Source organism: Pseudonaja textilis, chromosome 2 (genome assembly GCF_049901715.1).
Source record: "Pseudonaja textilis isolate UNSWEBS1 chromosome 2, rPseTex1.2, whole genome shotgun sequence".
In the NCBI taxonomy this organism is placed as follows: Eukaryota; Metazoa; Chordata; class Lepidosauria; order Squamata; family Elapidae; genus Pseudonaja; species Pseudonaja textilis.
In genome coordinates this window covers 48598829-48620477 of record NC_141991.1, presented here as the reverse complement: position 1 = coordinate 48620477, position 21649 = coordinate 48598829, and the positions used below count along the sequence as shown (strand labels likewise).

The following is a 21649-nucleotide window of genomic DNA, read 5'->3' as shown; positions in this document are numbered from 1 at the left end:
TCACTTCGTTATGTTGTATGAGGCTTTTACATTTTATCTCTATATTTTACAATAATACAATAAATCTCAGACAAATGGAATCCCATTGATCGTATTTCCCAGAGCATTGATAGGAAGCCAGCTCATATATAGTAGCAGTAAATAAGTATTCCAACCAGGTACATTATAGTCTTTCCACTGGAGCAAACATCTTTTTTAACTGCTGCTGCACAAGTACAATAAATGCAAAAAAATTCATACTTTGATAGGTTCCAAAATTTTGGAATATGATTGAAGATCTCATTTGCTTCTTTGTCTTTTTTTAATCATTCTGTTTACGATTCTGTGAATATTAATACTATGTCAGTCTAGAGCAGGGGCATCAAAGTCAAGGCCTGCAGGTGGGATCCGGCCTGTCGGGGAGGCCTGCAGTGACTCTGGTGGCTAAAATGGGCCATGTGCAGCCCCCTGCCCCTCATTTTCACCCTCCATGGCCTCCTGCAGCACTCTGCTGGCCAAAACCAGGCCAAAACCAAGCTGAAAAATGGGCCCAAAATGGGCCCAAACTGGGTTGTAAACAGCTGAAAAACAGGCTGAAAACGGGCTGAAAAATGGGCCCAAAATAGGCTAAAAATAGGGCCAAAATAGGCTGAAAACAGCCCCCAAATGGGCCAAAATGTGCCAGAAACAGCCAAAAAACGGCCCAAAAATGGGCCACGTGGCCTGTTTTCAGCTGGCAGGGTGCTTCAGGAGGCATCCATCCCACTATCCCACCCCAACCGGCCTGCAGAGGAGAACTAAAATGCTGATCTGGCTCTCGAAGAAATCCAGTTTGACATCCCTGGCCTAGAGCAACACTAAAATGTATCAGAGATACTCCTGACATTTATGATGAAGCAAAGGCTTCCTTTTAGCATTGTGGGGTGGAGCAGTTTGCAAAATATTACATGAGAATTAGAAAGAAAGATGACTTTCACAACTGATTGGCAAAGAGTATATGTATTAAAATATATAATATATATGGAAATGAGATAAAAATAAATAAGTATATTTTTCACAAGTGAATCTTTTTGAACTCCATTTTATTGTAAAGTAAAATATAAGTCTCTATTCCAATAAACTCGATTAATTTATGGCTCCTCTGCACATAGAAAGTCCCTTCCAATTCATAAGAAAATTATAGAAATTCTCAAGGAGATGTCCAGTATATTATTTGTAGTATAAGTGTGAAATATACAGTTGGGCAATTAGTAATTCTGAAGCATAATATGTTAGTGTGCCACGGTCGTAGTAACTTCACTCCATGCATTGCAAACAATTTGATCAACTCAAGAATGAGCATATATACTGTGGCAAAGTGTTGTGTTGATTTATGAGATGTCCTGTGCTCTCCCTTTGTATATCTGAAATGTTCTTCCTTAGATGTGGATGGTAATGATCTGATGTCCTATTGGCCAGCACTGGGAGAATGTGAGGTCCACCCCTGTTCTCTCCAGAAATGGGGCTCAGAGAGGAAGCTTGGATTTGATGTTAATAAGGATACGGCCAACAATAACCAGCCAGACTTGGCTTTAACCAGTGGGGATGAGAACTCTCTCACTCAGACCCAACGGCAGAGAAAAGGTGAGATGACTTAAAGCACAATCAGCCTACAATTCCTTTGGGGCTACTCTCTCTTAGACTAACCTATTTTACATGGCTGTTTTGCAGGATAATTTTAAGGTAGGCAGTCACTTTCAGGTAAAAAGGAGTGGCCCCTCAGTCACCTGATCATGCCTATCATTTTGAAGCAGTGACCATCACTGCAAGTGTGCTGGCTGTCAATGTGTGGGCAAGGAACCTGTCTACACAATACAGCTCAATAACAACTATCAGTCATTCATCAATAGAGTAACAAGTTACTATTTTTGGAATGCAGAACCCCCATCCATTTCTCCAGACAATGCATGATATCCCACGAGCCGTTGGACCAGGTAAACACTGACAAGGTTTCGTGACATCAGCAGCCTTTCCCCCATTCATGGAGCAGACAGCAATGAGGGCAAAGGGAGGAAATGATAAATGGTGAGGCATCCAAGTCATGACTTGCATAAAAATTTACAAGCTTCTCTCTTGAGGTGCTTGTCCCTGATGTTTCCCTTCCTTCTGGCAATCTTCCATTCCCCACAAGTTGTATAATCATCTACTTAATTGAGGTCAACCCTAGCCCCATTATCTGTCTCAGCATAGCTATAAAGCGACTCCCTTCAGGCTAATAGCCTCCTACCAATCTTCCTGCCAAGAAGGTCTGTGAGAAGAAAGTATCCTTCAGAACCAAACAAAGGAAGAAAAGCAACAGCATAGGAGACAAGTGCCCTTCTCACAGCAAATACCATAGGTGGCATAAGACAACAGGTGGAAATTGAAAAGAACATTACTCCGGGCTCTTTCCTGACATCCAGGAAACACATCCAGGCCTAGGAAAATAAGACAGCACACACAGGATCTCTACACCCCTCCCAGCATGGAAGTGGTGCTTCCCAAAACAATTATTTGAAACACCATTGTTTATTTACATTTGATAGCATATAACAATGTGCCAGTGAATATGTTCAGAACTCCAGCACCAGAGGCTCCATAGAGTGTTGTTTTGTTTCTCCACATTTGCAGTCCTTGCTTCAAATGCAGAAGGAGTGGCTGAAAACAGCATTCATATAAAAGATAGATTTCCATGATATAGGTAGTCCTCATTTAGTGATCACAGTCAGGATCGACAATTCAGTCATTAAGCAAAATTGTTGCTAAATAAAACCATGACTATACTTATCATCTTATTTCGGCTTTCCTTTGAAGAACTGTAAAGGTCATAAATGTGAGGATTGGTTGGAAAATTACTTTTTCATCACTGTCAGTAAACAAAAAAGTTACTAAATAAGGACTACCTGTAGTCACTTGGGGTCTTGCAGAATAATGCTTAGATATTCCCCTTCTCAGAGGCCCATGGATGCAGAACAGATGGCACTCCGTCAGCCCTTCAGATCCACTGGCACATTAGTTTTACTTAAAGGAAAGTCCATACTGGTACCTCCCCAGAAATGGATACGGTCACTAGTTGGTATATGAGCTTTAATTCTGAACTGCATTATTGTGAAAAACACTCTTCCTTATAGCTTGAAGTTCCAAAATAACATTTTCTCAGATATGGAAATAGCCACCAAGATTCTCCCCCCTTTGTCTTGCTTTCTTAAATTTCTTATGTCAAGTTGCTAGAATCTAGAATCTGAATCATCATGTTACTGTCCCTTCCTTCCTTCCTTCCTTCCTTCCTTCCTTCCTTCCTTCCTTCCTTAATAAATATTTGCTCTGGTTTTTTTTTTAAAAAAAATCATGTTTTTGCATGTAAAAAGGCTGAATAAATAGTTTTATGTTTACTGAGATACTAAAGCAAAACAGCAACAGTCATTTATTCATCAGGTCGTGGGAAGAAATCAGGGTATGATTTATTGTTTTTTCCCTTTTCATCTTCAGTGGGAGATGAGTGCCATCCCCTATAGTCAGAAATGACTAGTGGAGTAAAATCCTCAATGAATCCAGGTTCTCACCAGTTCTGGAGAACCAGTAGCGAAAATTTTGCGTAGTTTGCAAAATCCCACCTCTAACTGGAGATTTTACAATATCCTTCCCCTACCACGCCCACCAAGCCACGCCCACAGAACCAGTAGTAAAAACAATTGAATCCCACCCCTGAATGAATCCTATCTTTTCCCTTCCTTCCTCCTTCACCTTTGTTTTTGTTTTGTTTTGTTTTAAGGAAAAGAAGCAAAGTTGGTTTGAATCCTCATGAAAAAATACTGTTAAAGCGGGAGGTCTTAAAGAAGGGTTTGAATGGACGAGAGAACTGGAGTGCTTGGGGAAGAGCGACTGTTCCAAACAAGGTTGAGCCTGATAACAAGAATCAGAAAAAGTTAGTGGGACTGACAGTGGTGTCAAGGATTGGGCAAAGCAGAAAGAGAGGAAGAGGAGGAGGGGGAGGGAGAAGTACAAATCAGTGAAAAACATGTATGCATTTCAGACTAAAGTTGATCCAGAATAAGGAGGAAAAGAGTGCTGTTACAGAAATGGGAGAGAAAGAGTTGTTGCAAGGATGTGTATCACATCAACACACGCACAAAAAAAATCTGGAAATAATTCCAAGGGGAGAGGGCCTTCAACTTCTCACTTTCTTCTACTCTGTTATGTAGGCATCCTGAAGAATCGCCTCCAGTACCCTCCAGCTTTGCAAGGCCTTTCATCTGTGGGCAGAATGACCAATGATCTTTCCTGGTACAAAACCTCCACCTTGGGCCACAGGGCAGTCCCGGCTGCTTCTTATGGCAGAATCTATTCAGGAACAGGCAGCCTCTCACAGCCAGCAAGTCGTTACTCGTCCCGGGAGCAGCTTGATCTGTTGATGAGAAGGCAGATATCCAGAGATCAACTGAGCAGAAACACCTCTGGAGAATGCCTAGAAAATATGGCAAGCAGGCACAGGTCCCGGGAACAATTGGATGCCATTATGAACAGGCCTGGGTCAAGGGAGCCCCTGGACACAATCCTCGATCAACATGGATCTAGAGAACACCTTGCAAGCATACCCAGCAGGCATGGGTCTAGAGAAAAAGTAGGTGAAATAGCTACTGAACGTGATCCAAGAGATCACAGGAACACTCTACCCAGAAGGCAGACATCTAGAGACCATCTGGATTCTTTACCCTGTAGATTTGGGTCACGAGAACAGTTAGACTGCGGTGGGGCAGTAAGAGAAATCTCTAGAGAATGGCTTAATACAATGCCTCTTAGGCAGGCCTCTAGAGATCGAATGGACACCTTGCCAGCCCGAGATACTTCTCGAGAACAGTTGGATCTGCTTTTTAGAGGGCAACCTTCAAGGGACCAACTAACATCAGCTAGGCATACTTCAAGAGAGCATCTGGACATAGTGCCTGGCAGGCAGGATCCTTGGGAAAATATTGAGCCTCTTTCTAGGCAGCAACCATCTAGAGAAAATCTTGAACTTCTCTCCAGAAGACCATCTTCTAGAGAAAATCTAGAAGCAATCCCTAGCCGTCACCCTTCCACAGAACAATTAGACATCCTTTCTTCTATCCTAGCCTCTTTTAACTCTTCGGCTTTGTCATCAGTGCAGTCATCCAGTACTCCCTCAGGCCCACAGACTACCCCCACCCCTTCTGTGGCACAGGCATCGTCTACTCCTTCCATGCCATGCACTTCACCACCTCGGTCTGCAACATCCCACAGCATTTCCGAGCTGTCACCAGATTCTGAGTAAGTGTTACCCCTCTATTGACTACCCAAGTAAAATGAGTATGTTTAGAAATGTAAACCCTCCTATTGAAGAAAAGACATGCTGAATTACAAGAAGCTTAAGCTCTGGTTGAAGGACTTGCAAAGGTAATTGCATTTCAAGATGTCTTTGGTTTGATCATAGGTCTCTCTCTGTCCTGTACTCAGTATGCCGATCATAGTTAAAGTTCACCATGATCATGAAGCCTAACACATACCAGGATTTGACTGAAAGTTCTCGCTGGGTAGCTTTCAGCACAAGATCTATTAAGTTTTATGTATTTATGTAAATTGATATGCTGCCCATCTCCCCAATAAGTGAACTCCAGGCAGCTTACAGATCATAAAAAGATAAATAAAAAAGCAATTTAGAATTTTAAAACTATGAAAAAGATTAAAACCAAGAGACAGTACAGGAACAAGGTCTTTTTACCTCGAAAAACCCCTTCAGCAGCAAGCACTGCCTTTCAGGGCCCCAAGCCAACCTCCAAAATCAAGTTTTAATACCCTTCCAGAAGGCCAAAAGGATGGGAGCAATCCTCTCCTCCAGTTATACCGTATTCCACAAGGTTGGGACCACAGCTGAAAAGTCTCTTTTCTTTCACCCTGTCCAATGGAATTCCTCAGTACATGAGAAAGGCCTCCTAGTAGGCCTCTTTCACTGGTCGGAGTGAGGTGGACTAATCCCATTGGGGTGAGATGCTTCCTCAGATGCTTGCTGCAAAATTATGCAAAGGAGTGCATAGCAGCACTAATTTTTTTTCTTTGCTGCCATTACTTCTATAGTATTCCACTTTATGGATGCAATCTAATTACTCCCTCCAGAACATACTAGACAGAGGTGATATTCAGCAGGTTCTGACCAGTTCTGGAGAACCGGTAGTGAAAATTTTGAGCAGTCCAGAGAACTGGCAAATACCACCTCTGACTGGAGATTTTACAGTATCCTTCCCCTGCCACGCCCACCAAGCCACGCCCACAGAACCGGTAGTAAAAAAAATTAAACCCACCACTACTACTACATCATAATGTAATGTCATTTAAAGGTCATCCTGGGGAGAGATAAGAAGAGTGCTACTGCCAAGTTTCCCTTTGAAAGTCCTTCAGAAAATGATACAATTTGGTGGCCAATATCAATAAAGTGACATAAATAGAATAAAAACAAAGAAATGAAAAGTGACTTAGCTTAGTTGTTGGTGGGTATTTTCAATCTGCAGTCACTAGTAGCATTTACCAAACTATACAGCGTAAATGTCAACTTCTTTAAAATTCACTATATCTTTCATAGCTTCCTCTAAAGAATACGGAAAATTATAATTAGTGAAATGCTAAACTCCATCACTGCTACCTACAGTTCCTAGAGACCCCTTTAAGGGATGCATACATGGGACATTACTAGATGTTTCTTTATCTCCATGTGGATCCCTAAATCCCAATCTTTCTATCTTGTTGCTGTCATATCAGCTCCGGGTTCCTTCTTGCTTTGTCTTCAAATCTTTGTGACCTGGCACAATGGAAGCTGCTCAATAACGCTGCTGGCTGATCCATAAAGCCTCAATTCACCTCCTGTGTAGATCTATAGCCATATTTTAAAATGTCCTCAAACTAATATACTGTAGCTATGCCAAAAGTAGTTGGCAACAAATACTAGAAAGGAATCCAGCATACACATTGATAGTAAATTGCACTGATAAATTAAAATAGATCATTCATCCTTAGAATCTTAAAATGCCCTGGGAGAATTCTGAGACCTACCTGTTTATGTTTATGGCTGTAAATTAACTAAAAGCAGCTTGAGCACTTGATTATTTATTTATTCATTCATTCAATTTACAGGTAGTGCTCTACTTACAATCATTCATTCAGCAACCTAAGTTACTACCGTACTGAATGAAGGGAATTACAACCTGTGCCCGAAGTTACAGCCATTATAATGCCCGTATGTCCAAACAATCAAAATGTGGCCACTTGGCCACCTGCCCATTCTTATGTCCATAGGGGGTGCTGCAACTCCCCCGCCCTGCCCACCTATCTCCCCCCCACACACACACACACCATCAGTGGCCTTTTGACCCACCATCACTCTGTGTCCCACTGCCCCAGCTCAGCTCTGCCATCTTGTTATCCAGGCTGGCAGGGATCTATGACAATTTTCTGCAGCCAACTTGCCACAAACAACTTACCATAGAACAACTCGTCCCAGTCAACTCACCGCAGGACAATTTTCTGTAAGAAAAGAGATACACTAATATCAAAGAATTGTTAAAGAAAGGATGCAAAAGGAGGGACAGAATGAAATGTGAATGACAAAAATTAAAATATTTGTTTATTTATTTTAAATAATTAAATTGAATTGTTAAATTGTCCTGCGATGAGTTGTCTTGCAGCGAGTTGGCCATGAGGGGTTGTCCGATAGTGAGTTGGCTGTGGTGAGTTGACTATGGCAAGTTGGCTGCAGGGAGTTGGCTCCCCCATTTTTCAGAATGCAGGGTGGCAGTGGTGGCTGGGACTGGGCAAGACAGGATGCAGGGAAGCCAAAAGGGCACATTGGGGGAAGAAATTGGTGGGTGGAGGGAGTTGGAGGGAAGGCAGTCCCTTACCCTACTGAGTCTTGGGGCTGGCCTGAAATGGCTTGGATTGGGGTGGGATCTCAGCTAATGACCAATAAAATTGGGTTCCACTTGCTAAGTGGAATGAGCCACAGTGGTGTAGTGGTCAGAGTGCAGTACTGCAGGCTTCTTTGCTGACTGCCTGCTGATTGCAGTTTGGCAGATCGAATCCCACCAGGCTCAAGGTTGGCTCAGCCTTCCATGCTTCCAAGGTGGGTAAAATGAGGACCCAGATTGTTGGGGTCAATATGCTGACTCTGTAAACTGCTTTGAGAGGAATGTAAAGCAATGTAAAGTGGTATATAAGTGTAAGTGCTATTGCTATTTCTAAGTGATTGTTAAGTGATGTAGTCACATGATGTTTCACTTTATGACCCATCATTTAGTAATCACAATTCTGATCCCAATTATGGTTGTCATTCAATAACTTCCTGTAGCTGCCCTTCTCCAATATATGGTTCTGGGCGGCTCAGAAAGAATTACAAAACAAAATAAAACACCAAAATAATGTAAATATAATGATTGAAGAAAATAAAAGCCAAGCAGCAAAATTCATAGCTGAGCTATTCTATGAATAACCAACAATGCAACCAGATTTATCTCCTTCATTCCCAGATCTCCGGATGGCAAAACCAATTTTCAGAATGTCTCAGGGGATGATTTTCTTGGGGGTAGGTGGGGATGCCATGGTAGAAAACTCTTTCTTGACCCTGCTAGACAACAGTCCCTGGCAGATAGGCAGATAGAGCATGCCTCTTCTGCCTGAGGGAATGGTAGATGTGATTGGAGAAAGGCTGTCCTTCCATTTGACCATGAGATAAGACAAATATCAGCTTATGTCCCACACTATATGAAGCTATTGTGCGTTTCAGCCCATCTGACTGTAATTCAAGTCACATTGACAATGCACAATGTAATGCTTTTGTCTTATTTTGAGGTGTGGTTTGGAGAAGAATTAGTGGCCCGGGTCATGTTCCCACAGCATGCTTATTTAATTCCTCTTTAGTTCTGTTTATTATCTTCCTGCCATGTTTGTCACCACATTGGGTTTGTGGTAGTGGAGGGTGGGTATTTCTGCATCCTCATTAATCGCTATAATTGATTCTGAATGCAGTGTTGTTGTTTTTATTTCCTCAAGAGAAGTGGCTGCCTCAGTTATGCCTTTTGTTGTTGTTTTTTCCCCTGAGAAGATTAACAAGAAGTGAGGGTCATTCCTGAGGGGCCCAGCTGCTGTGAGAAGAACCAAGGGGCACTGCAGGACCAGGCACTTCCAGCAGAGGACCAGGATCCCTCAGAGGGCCTACAAGAAAGAAAGAAGAGAGGCTTTGTGCAAGCAAAGACCAACTATGCTCTCCTCCAGCATTCAGCGGTGGAGAATTTGATGGAATGAGAATCAGCACGATGCACTCACTGGACTGTGGAAGAAAGGTGCCTGGGTGCTACAGGGCCCCTCTCCCCACCCTGATGGGAAGGAGGGAAGCTACCACACCATGGGCAAAATAGCATCTCCAAACTGGACCAACTGAAATCTTCCTTTCCAAAACCATTTTTCTGTACTCTGTGCAAACACGACAGGGTGGGATGGCTGCAAGATGTGGGCGCGGGAAGGGTTTTATACATTTTTGTATCTTTGTAATCAGAGAGAAGAGAAATTTCTATGGTTATTTTTACGGTTCTTCTGTTCCCATTGTTGTGATGCTGATCTTATTTTCTAGCTGTCCATGATGCATTTGGACTGTGGCATGAGGCGATGTTATGCAGCCTTTCCCGGTAAAGCTCAAGGCAGAAAAATGGAGGGACCTTTTCTTGCAGACTTTTTTCAGGTTGTGTGTTAGGTTGGTCTTGTTGAATGTCTATATCTTATCTCCTCATGAGCCAGCAGTAAGTGGCAAGTATTGTGCTGGGACAAGGGTATTCTCACTACTAAATTAAGTCAGCGCATTTGTAACTGAGTTCTAGGATCTTATTTGCTTTGTCATATATTCCCAGTCTAACAAGCCTGGGACCCAAAACAGCTTTGTATACTTTCTAATGCTAGAACAATTACACATTTTGGGAACCTCATGTATTTATATATTCTAACAGAGTTGTATTGATACTCTTCCTGGAGTGTCTATTGTATTAGCAGGGTGGAATCAGACATATTTTTGAACTTGGCCTTAGTTGAAATTTGTTTTGGCACTGGATGCTGCCTTTGAAACACACATGAGAGTAAGTTTTTTTTTTTCAAAAAAAAAATTTGAGTCTATTTTCCTCCTCCTCTCTAGCAAACGTTTTACCCCCAAAACAAACGCCTGCATCTGGTAACTCTGTGTGTGTTTGTGTGTGTGTGTGTGTGTGTGTGTGTGTGTGTGTGTGTGTGTAGAACTCATCTTTGAAGCTACAGTCATTGAGGTTTTTTTCTCCATTGCTGGTGTATTTTTATAGCTCTATATATCCAGCAAGGAGCTGTAAGATTGGGATTTTTCTCTCAATGTATAAGCAACGTGGCCCCCAGTAAATCCATGTCGGTTTGCTGCTTTAACTGGGGATCCTGCTGAAGTAATAGTCAAGGTGTCAAAATTAGGTATTCCTAATTTTGGAATACCTAAAATTAGGTATTCCATACAGGTATTCCTCAACTTATGATTCCAATTGGGATCAGAATTTCTGTTGCTAAGCAAAGCAGCTGTTAAGTGAGTTTTGCTTGATTTTATGACCTTTTTTGTCATAAGTGTTAAGCAAATCACTGCAGATGCATGAATCATGAAGTCGTTAAGCAAATCAGGTTTCCCCCATTGGCTTTGCTTGTCAGAAGCTGACTGGGAAGGAAGCAAATGGCAATCACGTGACCCCCAGGATGTTGCAACCGTCATAAATATATGCTTGTTGCCAAGTGCCTGAATTTTGATCATGTGACCGTGAGGGTGTTGTGGCAGTCACAAGTGTGAGGACTGGTTGTAAGTCACATTTTTTTCAGTGCCATTGTAACTTAGAACAGTCACTGAATTGATGGCTGTATGTTGAGAAGTACCTGTACAAAGAACCTCAGTTCATCTGACTCTTCCAGGATATTTGCATGTCCCATCTCACCAATGAAGAAAGAAGAAATTTCCAGGAATTTCCAAACCTCCCTTTTAAAGGAGTCCTTTTTCCCCAGGCCAAGGTTCTTGACACATTGCAGCGGTGTTTATTGTTGATATTACCCACATCTACTGAGGTTCTTGCTATTTAAATAGGGATCATTCGCATATTTACTTCAAAAAGATGCCTTGGGGGATAAACTTCTCTTTGCTTTTTTACAATTTATTTTTGTTGATTCTTTGGACTGAAAGAATTTCCCGTATGAAACAAACTAAATATTTAAATCATTATATCCATACCCTTTACAGAAGGATAAATACATTCTGCTCTAAACCAAATGCATTTCTGGGTGCTTTAGCAAATTATATTTCTCTCAAGGACCTGTTTTGATTTGGCTTTAGAATTATTTTAAAAAAAAAACAAGGAGAAAATAAGATTTGTAGCCAAGGTCAACTTTGATGGTTATCTCCTTGAATTTACTGTAAGAAGAAATTGTTGTTGCACTCCTAGCATATTACAGCTAAAATCAAAATGAAAAAAGAAGTGCAAAAAGAAAGAAATTAAAACTGGTGTTCTGCATTTTATTTCTCACCACTCCTACTTTGACCATGAATTTATTTCTTTTTCATCAAGAGAGTACTACAGTCTTAACCACCTCTGAACAGGCCAAGCTAATGAAGTTTACTTATGTTGGGAGGGTGAATACATCCAAATCACAAAGGTGAATACAGTAATGAAAGCTACTGTGCAGTATGAAAGAGCATACTTGTGTTGTGGAGAATGAAGGTGTTACACTATAGGCAATAAAAGCTTAATACTATGTACCCATTCAGATACTCCTGAATTATTATCTTCTTCAGCTCTGACTCTTCTATTGGAGAGTTGCCAGAACCACCAATGCAGATTATCATAACAACATGCCACTGAGGTAAATTCATCACATCTAATTAGTTTCTCTGGTTTCTATCATGGACACGTAATTTGACCAGGAAGTCAACAATACATTTGTTATTTTCCATTACACAAATTATGTAATATGGAGTGTGTGACCTTTTCTTGAGAAGAATTGCGGTTTGGTTCTGAAATCATTTCCCGTTTTCCTCTTTCATATCAGAGAATAGATCCTCGTACAAAGAGGTGTTTTCTTGGCTGTATATTACCGAAAAATAACCAGTCATAAATGTTTAACTAAGAGATTTGGGGGTGGAGGAGGGTTGAGGGTGGGAATGGGTTTATCAACCTTAGTAACTTTTAAGGGGTACTGACTTTGACTCCCAGAATTCACCAGCCAGCATGCTGACTGGAGCATTGTGGGAGTTGTAGTCCTTACATCTTAAAGTTGCCGAGGTTGAGAACCACTGCCCTAAAATATTTTATTTCCAAATACTTCATGAGAGTATTTAGCTTTTCAATTAACCCTGAGGAAGTCCAGCCTTGCACAGAAGCTGTGCAAACTTGTCTCTCTGAATGGTTGTCTAAAATGACAGCTCTGAGAGAACCCAACTTATTTTATTTATTTTTTTATTTTGTTTAATTTATTTGATTATAAGGTTCCCCAAGTTCCTTGGCTGTGTGCTCTTGTTCATTTGCAGCAGTAATACCACTTCATTTACTGTCATATTGCAACCATAGAATTCTTTAGCTTAATTGTTAAACAAAGTGGACTTTCCCTCCCCAAACGACAGACTGTACATTGGAGAATAATTAAAATCTTTCCCTTTTCTCCTTTTTTTTTGTCATGGCAATTAAACCAATTGAAAGGATTCTGTGAGGAGTGGTGGAAGGAATAGATGTCACCCACCTCTGACAACCACAAAGTGTAAACATTGATAGTTCCCAGAATAAACATCAAGGGTCCTCAAGCTCGGGTTGGTGGACCAGCACTGGGCTACAACATGCCAGAAACTGGGCTGTGCAAACAAACAAAGCCCCATTCACGGCATGTAGGCAGCATGTGAAACCACACCCCTTCCAGTCCGTGGAACACCCTCTCTCCTTGGAAGCAGTCCCTGGTGCCTAAAGGGATTGGGGGCCACTGAGCTACATTATCCGGGAAAAGACGTGGCTGCTTTAAGAGTTATTGACAAGGGCCAAATGAATTTCCAAAAGGTCACTTTATCCTTTCAATCCAAAATCTGCAACTCAGGACATATTAATAAACAAGTTTTGTGTTATTTTCTAAGTTGATTTATGTTGAGATTGGACTGCCATTTGTCAGAAATGGTGTAGGGTCTCCTGCATGGGTGGGGTGGGGGTTGGACTAGATGACCTACAAGGTGCCTTCCAACTCTGAGTATCTGTTATTCGTTATCAGGGGGAAATGTCATCTGGATGGCCCCTTCTAGCACAGTGCCTGTATCTTCTTTAAAAGTACGGGGGTTGTGGGGACTGGCAGCGTCTCAAGTTTGGTCACCTTCATCCATCTGTATTGACACTGATAAAGTCTCAGAGTTCTGGGCCAAATCATCAACTAAGCTAGGGCTCTGATCCAAAAAGCACAACCGAAATGCCTGTGGAACATCAACCAAGCGGAGAAGCAACAGGATCAGTGTAGTGGCATTAAGGCAAGGAGGGAGTGGTGTCTCAAAGATCACTGTCAGGGATTAATTCTGAGCCAAGCAGAGCCCAGGGTTATAAAGCTATCTGTCTGCAACATGTGTTATCAATTCTGCAGTCGTGTGTGACATCTGTCAGGTAAGAGAGGACAATCCTTACATTCCCTTACAAAAGCCCCTAAGAAAAGCCAGAGCTGTAATTAACAGATAAATAAACAGAAAACTGAAATAGTTCTGTTGGGATAGTGGTAAAGAGCTGAAATGGAGGTAACAATTTAGTAGCTCTTTGAGGGTTAAAATTATTTTCATTTGAGTTTAATAAAAGAAATGTTAAAAATTAATGCTATAAATCAGAACTTTTGGCCACCTGTCCCAAGAGCTGGAACTGACTCTAAAGCTTACTGTGATGCATACTTATGTTGAATGTTGTACAAATGGGATTCACAAAATATTGCAATCTAGATTATATCTGTAGCAAGCCATAGTCTCAGGTGCTCCATCATTCCTGCTCCCATTCCCTTGTTATTTCCAGCTTGCCAAGAATGGTTATGCCATCAAAGGCTTTTTTCCTAAATATCAGTTTGTGCTCTGGCAATTACTGGCAATGAAAATATGATTTAATTTGTTTCTGAACAAGGCGCGGGGCGTAAGATAGGATCTTCCTTAATTGTTGTTTAGCAATTTCAGTGAATTATAGAGGAGAGAATGCATATTGGGTATACTTTTCTGCCTTGGTAGCTTGAGACAATTTTCATCACAGAATTTTAAAATATAGAGTTTTGTCCTTGTAGCATAAGCAACTATCTAGTATAAAAGGAGGATCGTGTTTCTTGGTGACTTTAAAATACCCTGTTTCCGCAACAATATGGCCTCCCCCAATAGGTAGTCCCAGCATGTTTTATAGGCATGAAATGAAATTAAGCCCCTCCCCCCCAAATTAAGGCCTATATTAAAACATGTGAAATGGGGGGGAATGGTGGGGGGCCTTGCCGTTAGGAACTACTTTTGTTGCACACCCGGATATGGTGCTGCCTGCATTGACCCCGATACGAAATGCCCCACCAAGCTGAGGCCAACATCCAAGCCGTCGCCGCCCACCCAAAGATGCAAGGGGGGGGGAATTAAGTCACCCCTAAAAAGACGGCCTAGCCATTTTTTCGGGGCTCAAAAAAAAAATAAGACCCAGCCTTATTATATGAGAAACACGGTAGCATGAGAGACCTTCAGGAAAAAGCAAAAACAATTTTGACCATGAGAAAGAAAATATTACAATATCCAAATTAAGGCAAGCCTGACAAAACTAAGGCATGTTTAAGATTTAGGAAGGTTTACAAAATAATGAACAAGTTGCCAAGTTGCAGATCCCTTTTTCGGTAAATTGATTAAGAATAATTTTAAAAGGAATGTTTAAAAAAAAAAACTAATGTCGCTGGTGAGCAAGCTTATCAGATTACAGTTTTAGAGGAAGGTCTGCAAACATAAACATTCAATCTGCTCAAGTACAAGAATGATAGGAAATTTTGGCTTCCAGGATTGAAATAAGAAAATAATTGTTGGCTTCCATTTTTTCAAAACATAAATCCAGTTTTTAAAGTGAACTTGGTTTCCAGTCAAAATCCTATCCCTTAGTAAAATATCTTGATGTTTTAGTGAGTGGAAACAAGAGATAGATCAATGGGCGATTTTACTTAAGGAAACTGGAGATAATCCCAGCTCTTTGTATTAGATAAAAAGAATCAAAAGAACCCAAACCAGACCGAAGGTCTGGACAATATATACCCTCAGATAATGCAGTCCCAGCATGTAACATCACCTTCCTCCTGTGAAGGGCCCTAAAGCACAACACCTACATTTGGTAATCGTTATGTGATGCAAAAAGCAAATAGAGGATTGTTGACCATGAGAGAGAGAGAGAGAGAAATGCAGGATGGGTATAGCCTTATCGAGTCAACTATTTGAGTCAATAAAGCGGCAAGAGATAACGCGTTTCCCACTTTTTGTAATAAGGATAACCTCAGTAAAGCCCCAAGAGCGAGCTGATAAAGAGTAGTTGGAGCCTGATGGTGCTTTGACATCATATAAAGGCCTGCATTTTTTATGAATGCAGCTGCATATGTTCTGAGGAAGGATGTTTGTGCACTCATATTTAAGAGAATTAAAAGCCATCCATGGTAAAACTTCAGCTGATGGTATTTTAGTGAGAAAATATAAAATCTTTTTTTTTCTCCTCTGGGAAAAAAAGAACAAAGACCAGTAGCAGATTTTTCTACTCTTGACTGATAATTATTATGGGAAAAGGTAAAAAGGAAAGGAAAGGAAAATTTCCTTCATCGAACCATCTTCTATTCCTTTTGACATTTTTACTGATGCCTACCATGATGATCCATGCTGCTCTTGAAAGCAACAGAGGTTAGGCTACAAAGAGTCTGAAAATATGGGTGAGCAATTGACCCACTCAGCTCCCAAATGTCCTCCATCGTGTTCTAGAATCTCCAGCTTGGATAGAGAGGACTGAGCTGGGAAGTTTAAACTTACCATGTAACCCTGAAGCTCTCATCTCCTGATGCAATCCGGGAGATGGTGATGTCTCCACCCCACACATAGAAGCTAATTGGAAGGACTATAAAAACCTATTTCAAGACTGGCCCTGGAGTAAGGGAGCATCTGAATGCAGCAAACTCCTTAGGGGTACAGAAGGAATTAGGTGGTAGAAGCAGCTCCTAAAGGGAACAAGATCCAGATGCTGTGACTTCTGCTTCCTCATAGGCAGAGTGAAATGGATCGGTGAAATGCCTCTATTTAGGATGGCTTCCTCAGTTAGGTTTTGACATGTTCACAAAGCATAATCAATACGTTCTAAAAAAAAAATTGCCCAGAGGGAATACAATAAAGTTCCCATGCACTAGAGGAATTACAGCAAGGATGTACTTTTTAAGTGGGGAGGTTGCCTTATGGTTGCATTTTCAAAGGGAGATGTTTTGCCTCTCAATGTTCAAAATGATTTTTCTCCCGTGAGTTCTATGATGTTTAATCATATTGATTGTTCCCTTTTGCTTCCTGGATCTGGTCAAACACCACATATTCACAGGAATGCATCTCAGCTTGGAATGAAGGTAATAAGTAATGAGATCAGAATATTAATTGAGACCCTGCTTAGAATCTGATAACCCATTCTTTGCTTGCTTTTGGAAGAGGGAAAATCTCTCTTCTGAAGTTGATATTTGCTTCTGGTAAAATTCTGTAGAATTTTAAGTGAAAAATATCTCTTCAAAATAAACTCTTATTTCAAAAGAGAGCTGTTCCCTCAGGTCTTCAGCAGAGCGTGGAGGGGGGGAATTAAATGCCTTCCCTTGCCCACTCTGGCCCGGTTTGCTATCACGTTCCATCACTACCACCAGACCAGCACCACCCGGGCAGCAGATGCTCATGGCATTAAGAACTGCTACAAGCCATCCAGTCAGAGCTGAAGAAGCTTCTTGGATGAGAAGCGAAACATCTTCAAATAAAAACCAGAAACCCCAGTCGCCTCTTGAAAAAAGCACTTTGGGGGCAACCATGACCTGGATGACTGAGAAACTCCATAGACAATTGTTAGAAGACCTCTTTTACCTGCAGATTGTATTTCTTTCTTGTAGTTCCACTTGCCTTGCTCCTGAAATGCTCAGGGAAAGTTTGAAAACCAAAATGCCTGAAGAGACCAGAATCTATGCATTTAGTCATTTGTCCTTTCTGCCATGCCTTAAACTTCCTTTGCATGGCATTTAGTTTCCAGAAATAGTTGGAGAGTGGGGGGGGGAGGGAGAGAGAGAGGGAGGGGGGAGGGAGAGAGAGGAGAGAGAGGAGGGAGGGAGAGAGAGACAGAGAAAAAGGGAGGGAGAGAGATGGGTAGAGAGACTGAGCTCAGTTTGGGTTGGGCCAAACTGAGCTCAGTCCAGATCATGGCTATTGCAAGACCTGATTGATCATTCTTCTGCCTCTTGCCTTTCCCATCCAGGTAGGAAAGGGAAGCCACACTGACTAGCTTCTGTATGGGATGGCCTACAGGGCCCCTGCTATTAGTCTGTGCAGCTTTCCTTTGCTTTCCCAGATGCTTGCCCACAAAGATGTTATCACAGCCCCTTCCCACATTACCTGACAGTAAAACAGACCCCTTATGCTCCCCCCACTCTTTATGACAGCATTGTTGTTCTGATGCTACAATGATCACATCAACAGAATATCAGGGTTGTTGTGGTGGATAAAATAGGAAGCAGAAGGAGCACTTTATATATTTGCTCTTTTGAGCTATTTATAAAAACAATAAAGGTGGGATATAAACAAACAAATCAAAAATAACTGATTATACTTTCCTTTTTATGATCTTCTGTAGTCCGAGTGAACTCTGTGGCACAAAAGAAATGGCAGTAAAGCTTTATAGGAACAAAAATTGTAATGCCTAAGTTAATACAACTTAGTGTTGTATTTTACAGCAAAAGGCACGGAAGGACAGGAGGTGGCAAAGCAAGGAGAACATGCCTCCCCCAAGCTGGGCAGAGTTCCCATTGGGTGAGAAGTGACCATTCAGAGGGTGGGGGAAATAAAATCACTGCAGCCAGTTGGAGGTGAGGCTGTCACTAGAATGGAACAAAGACTGTTTTCTCTGAAGGGTTTGAGACAGCTGGGGTCAGCCAAGGGCAGTTTTGAATCAGACCTGGAAAACCCAAGGCAGGGGCATTTGCCCTGAGCTGGAGATGGGAGAACAATGACATCATCCTTTCCTGGACTTAGGGAGCTATATAAGTGCTTTCTATTGGCAATGGCCCAGTAGTCCCAAGCATGGCTCAGCCCTCCCTCTTCTTTCTTTCTTTCTTTTTAAAAAAACCTTTCTGCTCAGGAGCCATTTTGTTTGTACAGTATAACTACTTGGATGTCTACCAGTTGCTTTAAGACATGTCTCAGGATTTTAAAATGTCAGGTTCTTTTCTTTTTTTAATGGAGCCCTTTATTTTAAAAGATTCAACATAGAACTCAAGGATCCTGGTTACATTTTTTCCCCAAACCAGCAGATCATATTTACTATGCATTTTATTCCTTTGCTTAAATTATATTGCAATGCAAACTCTGGTTGTCTAAGATAAAATTTAAGAACTCAGAATAGAAAATGACAACTCCCCCCCACCCACCCCAAAAAAGATCACATTTTTATTCTGTGTTAAAAACACATGGCTTCATTAAACACATAGAAACCAATGGAACCGCTTGCCCTTGGAAATTGTGGGAGTGCCATCACTTGAAACTTTCAAGAAGAGACTGGGCTGCCATTTGTCAGAAATGGTGTAGGGTCTCCTGCTTGGGCGGGGGGTTGGACTAGATGACCTATAAGGTCCCTTCCAACTCTGATTATCTGTTATCTGTTATCTACATGGGTTTGTTAAAACACATGGCTGTGTAAACACAAACACACATACATAACTACAATAGGCAACACCAGTCATCGCTAAATTAATGTCAGCCTCACAGGCTTAGTATTGATGGTGCTTCATCTTTTCTTCCTAGTCCCAAGGCTGAACCACAAAACAGGTAGAATCGCTGCAGTGAGCATGGAGGCAAATGGAGAGCCAGGTCACTCCAAGGCAGAAAGGGCAGGTGAAGTGCTGAGTGAGTCTGAGCTAGAGAAGATCGGCCTGAGAAAACAGATTTCACGGGTGTCACTTTCCACCCAGATCAGAAAAATAAGGTAAAGTATTGCTAATCCATACTCATAGCATGAACAATCAGGAAAGCATGTTTTAGATTATGAAACGATGACTGAGAAAGGGCCTTGGGAAACAGGAGGAAAGTAAGCTATTGTTTCTAAATGGCAGGTGCTTGGAGAGAAATAATGACAGAATACAGGGGGTCCTTGACTTACAATAGTTCACTTAGTGACTGTTCAAAGTTACAACAGCACTGAAAAAAATGACAGGACCATTTTTCACCCTTACCATCATTATAGCATCCTGACGGTCATGTGATCAAAATTTGGACACTTGGCAACTGACTCATATTTATGACTGTCACAGTATCCTGGGATCAATTATGGTCATAAATCAAGGACAAAAGAACACATTGCCCTCAACTCTGAGGGAACAAAAGAACAATATGCCAATGCTACAGCATATAAATGGTTTCCCATTCATGAAACTCTTTGGTCTCTCTTTTATGTTTAGACGTTTGTGCTATTGCTTAGGTGATTAAACTATCCCAGTTCTCAAGACCTCCCCAATTTGGGGAAACTTTGAAGTTTGTACAAACAGAAACTATTTCTACAATAGGTTTGACCATGGGGTAGAGAAAACAAAAAACTGAACTGGAGAGAAGTGTAAACATCACAAAAGAAGGTATTGTGGACTGACTGGAACAAGGAACACTAATATAGTATTTCATACTGCAACGTTATGCTCCAGGCTGTGCTCCATAGAGAGTGTGCCTCAGAAAAAGAATCACATGGTACATCCAAATAATTAGAAAGCTTGTATATAAGAGGACGTGAGGTGGGATTTTTGATCTATGGAAAAAGGTTTTAGCTTTCTCTTTAGTGCCCACTTGCAAGGCTTCTTCTGTCTGCAAACATTCAAACTTATCAGATTTTTCTCATGCATTATATATACATGCGTGTATATGTGTGTGCACGTGCACATATACACACACACATACATATGCAATTTGTTTTACAAAGTTAAAAAAATCTGAAACAAGGAAGAAAGAAGAAAGAGAAAAAGATGTTGATAACAATAAAAAGCAAAAAAGAAAATATTTGAAGAAGCAACTTCAATCTTCTTTCTTGCAGTTATAGACAAATGAGAAACCCTTTTTCCCAGTGGTGGGATTCAAATATTTTTACTACCGGTTCTGTGGGCGTGGCTTGGTGGGCGTGGCAGGGGAAGGATACTGTAAAAACTCCAGTCAGAGGTGGAGTTTGCCGGTTCTCTGAATTACTCAAAATTTCTGCTACCGGTTCTCCAGAACTGGTCAGAACCTGCTGCATGCCACTTCTACTTTTTTCCCTTCTAAATTAGATAACACGGTTCTCTTGTCCCCATATTCAGCTCATATTCATCAGTAAATTAAGGGTATGTGGTAACAGTTCTCTACATATATATTAAATAAGCTAGTTGTTTGGTCTGTTTTGCCTCAACAAAGATTGCAATTTTGTACCTCTCCAGAAGGAAGCTTCCATTGTTACACAAAAGACAAAAGAAAGTAACTTTGAAAGGACTTGAGCTAGACATTGATTAACTTTCTTCATGTACTTCTTTATATTTTATTGGTGATATTTCATTGCTTCTCATAATTATTGTATTTCTCTGGCTAACTTTGCTGCCTAACAGGTCTGGGAAAGTGTGTGAAGAGATGAAGCTGCCCTCGGTGGAAGTGCCCATATGGGCCAGCACCTGGAAACTAGCACTGTTCAGCTCCTCCCCTCCCCTCCCCTCCCCCTCCCCATCCCCATTATTTTTTAAAAAATATGATTCTTTGGATTGTAGCTAACTATTTTTTGCCAAGGGCTGAAACAAAATCATGCCTAACAGCTGCATGCTCTGTTGCACTTTTAGAATAATTTTAAAAAAGGGAAAGGGGAGGAAAGGTTATGGCCATTTGTTGCACGCAATTAGTTAGGAGTAGGTGGAGCAGCTCCACCTCTGCTTTTAGTCATCAAAATGTCCAGAATTCCAATATTGCAACTCTGGAATTTGATCTTTTACTGCAGGATAATGTGGCATGGCTGTTGTGTTTTTTCTCCTTGAGTGCACATCTATCATAGATTCTGGGAGTGATGCACAAATTTACCTCATGGAATGAAACAGATTCCCAATTCTTTCATTGCCCCTCAAACTCCATGTAAATTGAAGACCCTGCTTTCCTCTTGCAAAGGCCTTTGTACACATCTTTTCCAGGTGCTCAGGATCAACTGCAAAGAGCTTGCTACTTCGATTCCTGCCCATCCTTAGCTGGTTGCCACGCTACCCAGTCAAAGAATGGCTACTAGGGGACATCATCTCGGGACTCAGTGTAGCAATTATGCATCTCCCACAGGGTATGTTATCTGAGATCTTCTTGTGGGTCCTGGGATCTTGAGAAAAAAAACAATCCTCTGACCAA

At 41.3% G+C, this 21649-nt stretch overlaps 1 protein-coding gene across 1 annotated transcript in view; it reads left to right on the top strand.

Annotated features, from left to right (window-relative positions):
* CELSR3 (cadherin EGF LAG seven-pass G-type receptor 3) overlaps positions 1-21649 on the top strand; it is a 139038-nt gene that overhangs the window by 92293 nt on the left and 25096 nt on the right. Inside the window, exons 34-40 of the mRNA XM_087923159.1 lie at positions 1402-1602; positions 4200-5283; positions 8526-8581; positions 13648-13667; positions 16617-16641; positions 19064-19244; positions 21445-21584. Coding sequence (XP_087779285.1) covers positions 1402-1602; positions 4200-5283; positions 8526-8581; positions 13648-13667; positions 16617-16641; positions 19064-19244; positions 21445-21584 — 1707 coding nt within the window. The remainder of the gene's footprint in view (positions 1-1401; positions 1603-4199; positions 5284-8525; positions 8582-13647; positions 13668-16616; positions 16642-19063; positions 19245-21444; positions 21585-21649) is intronic.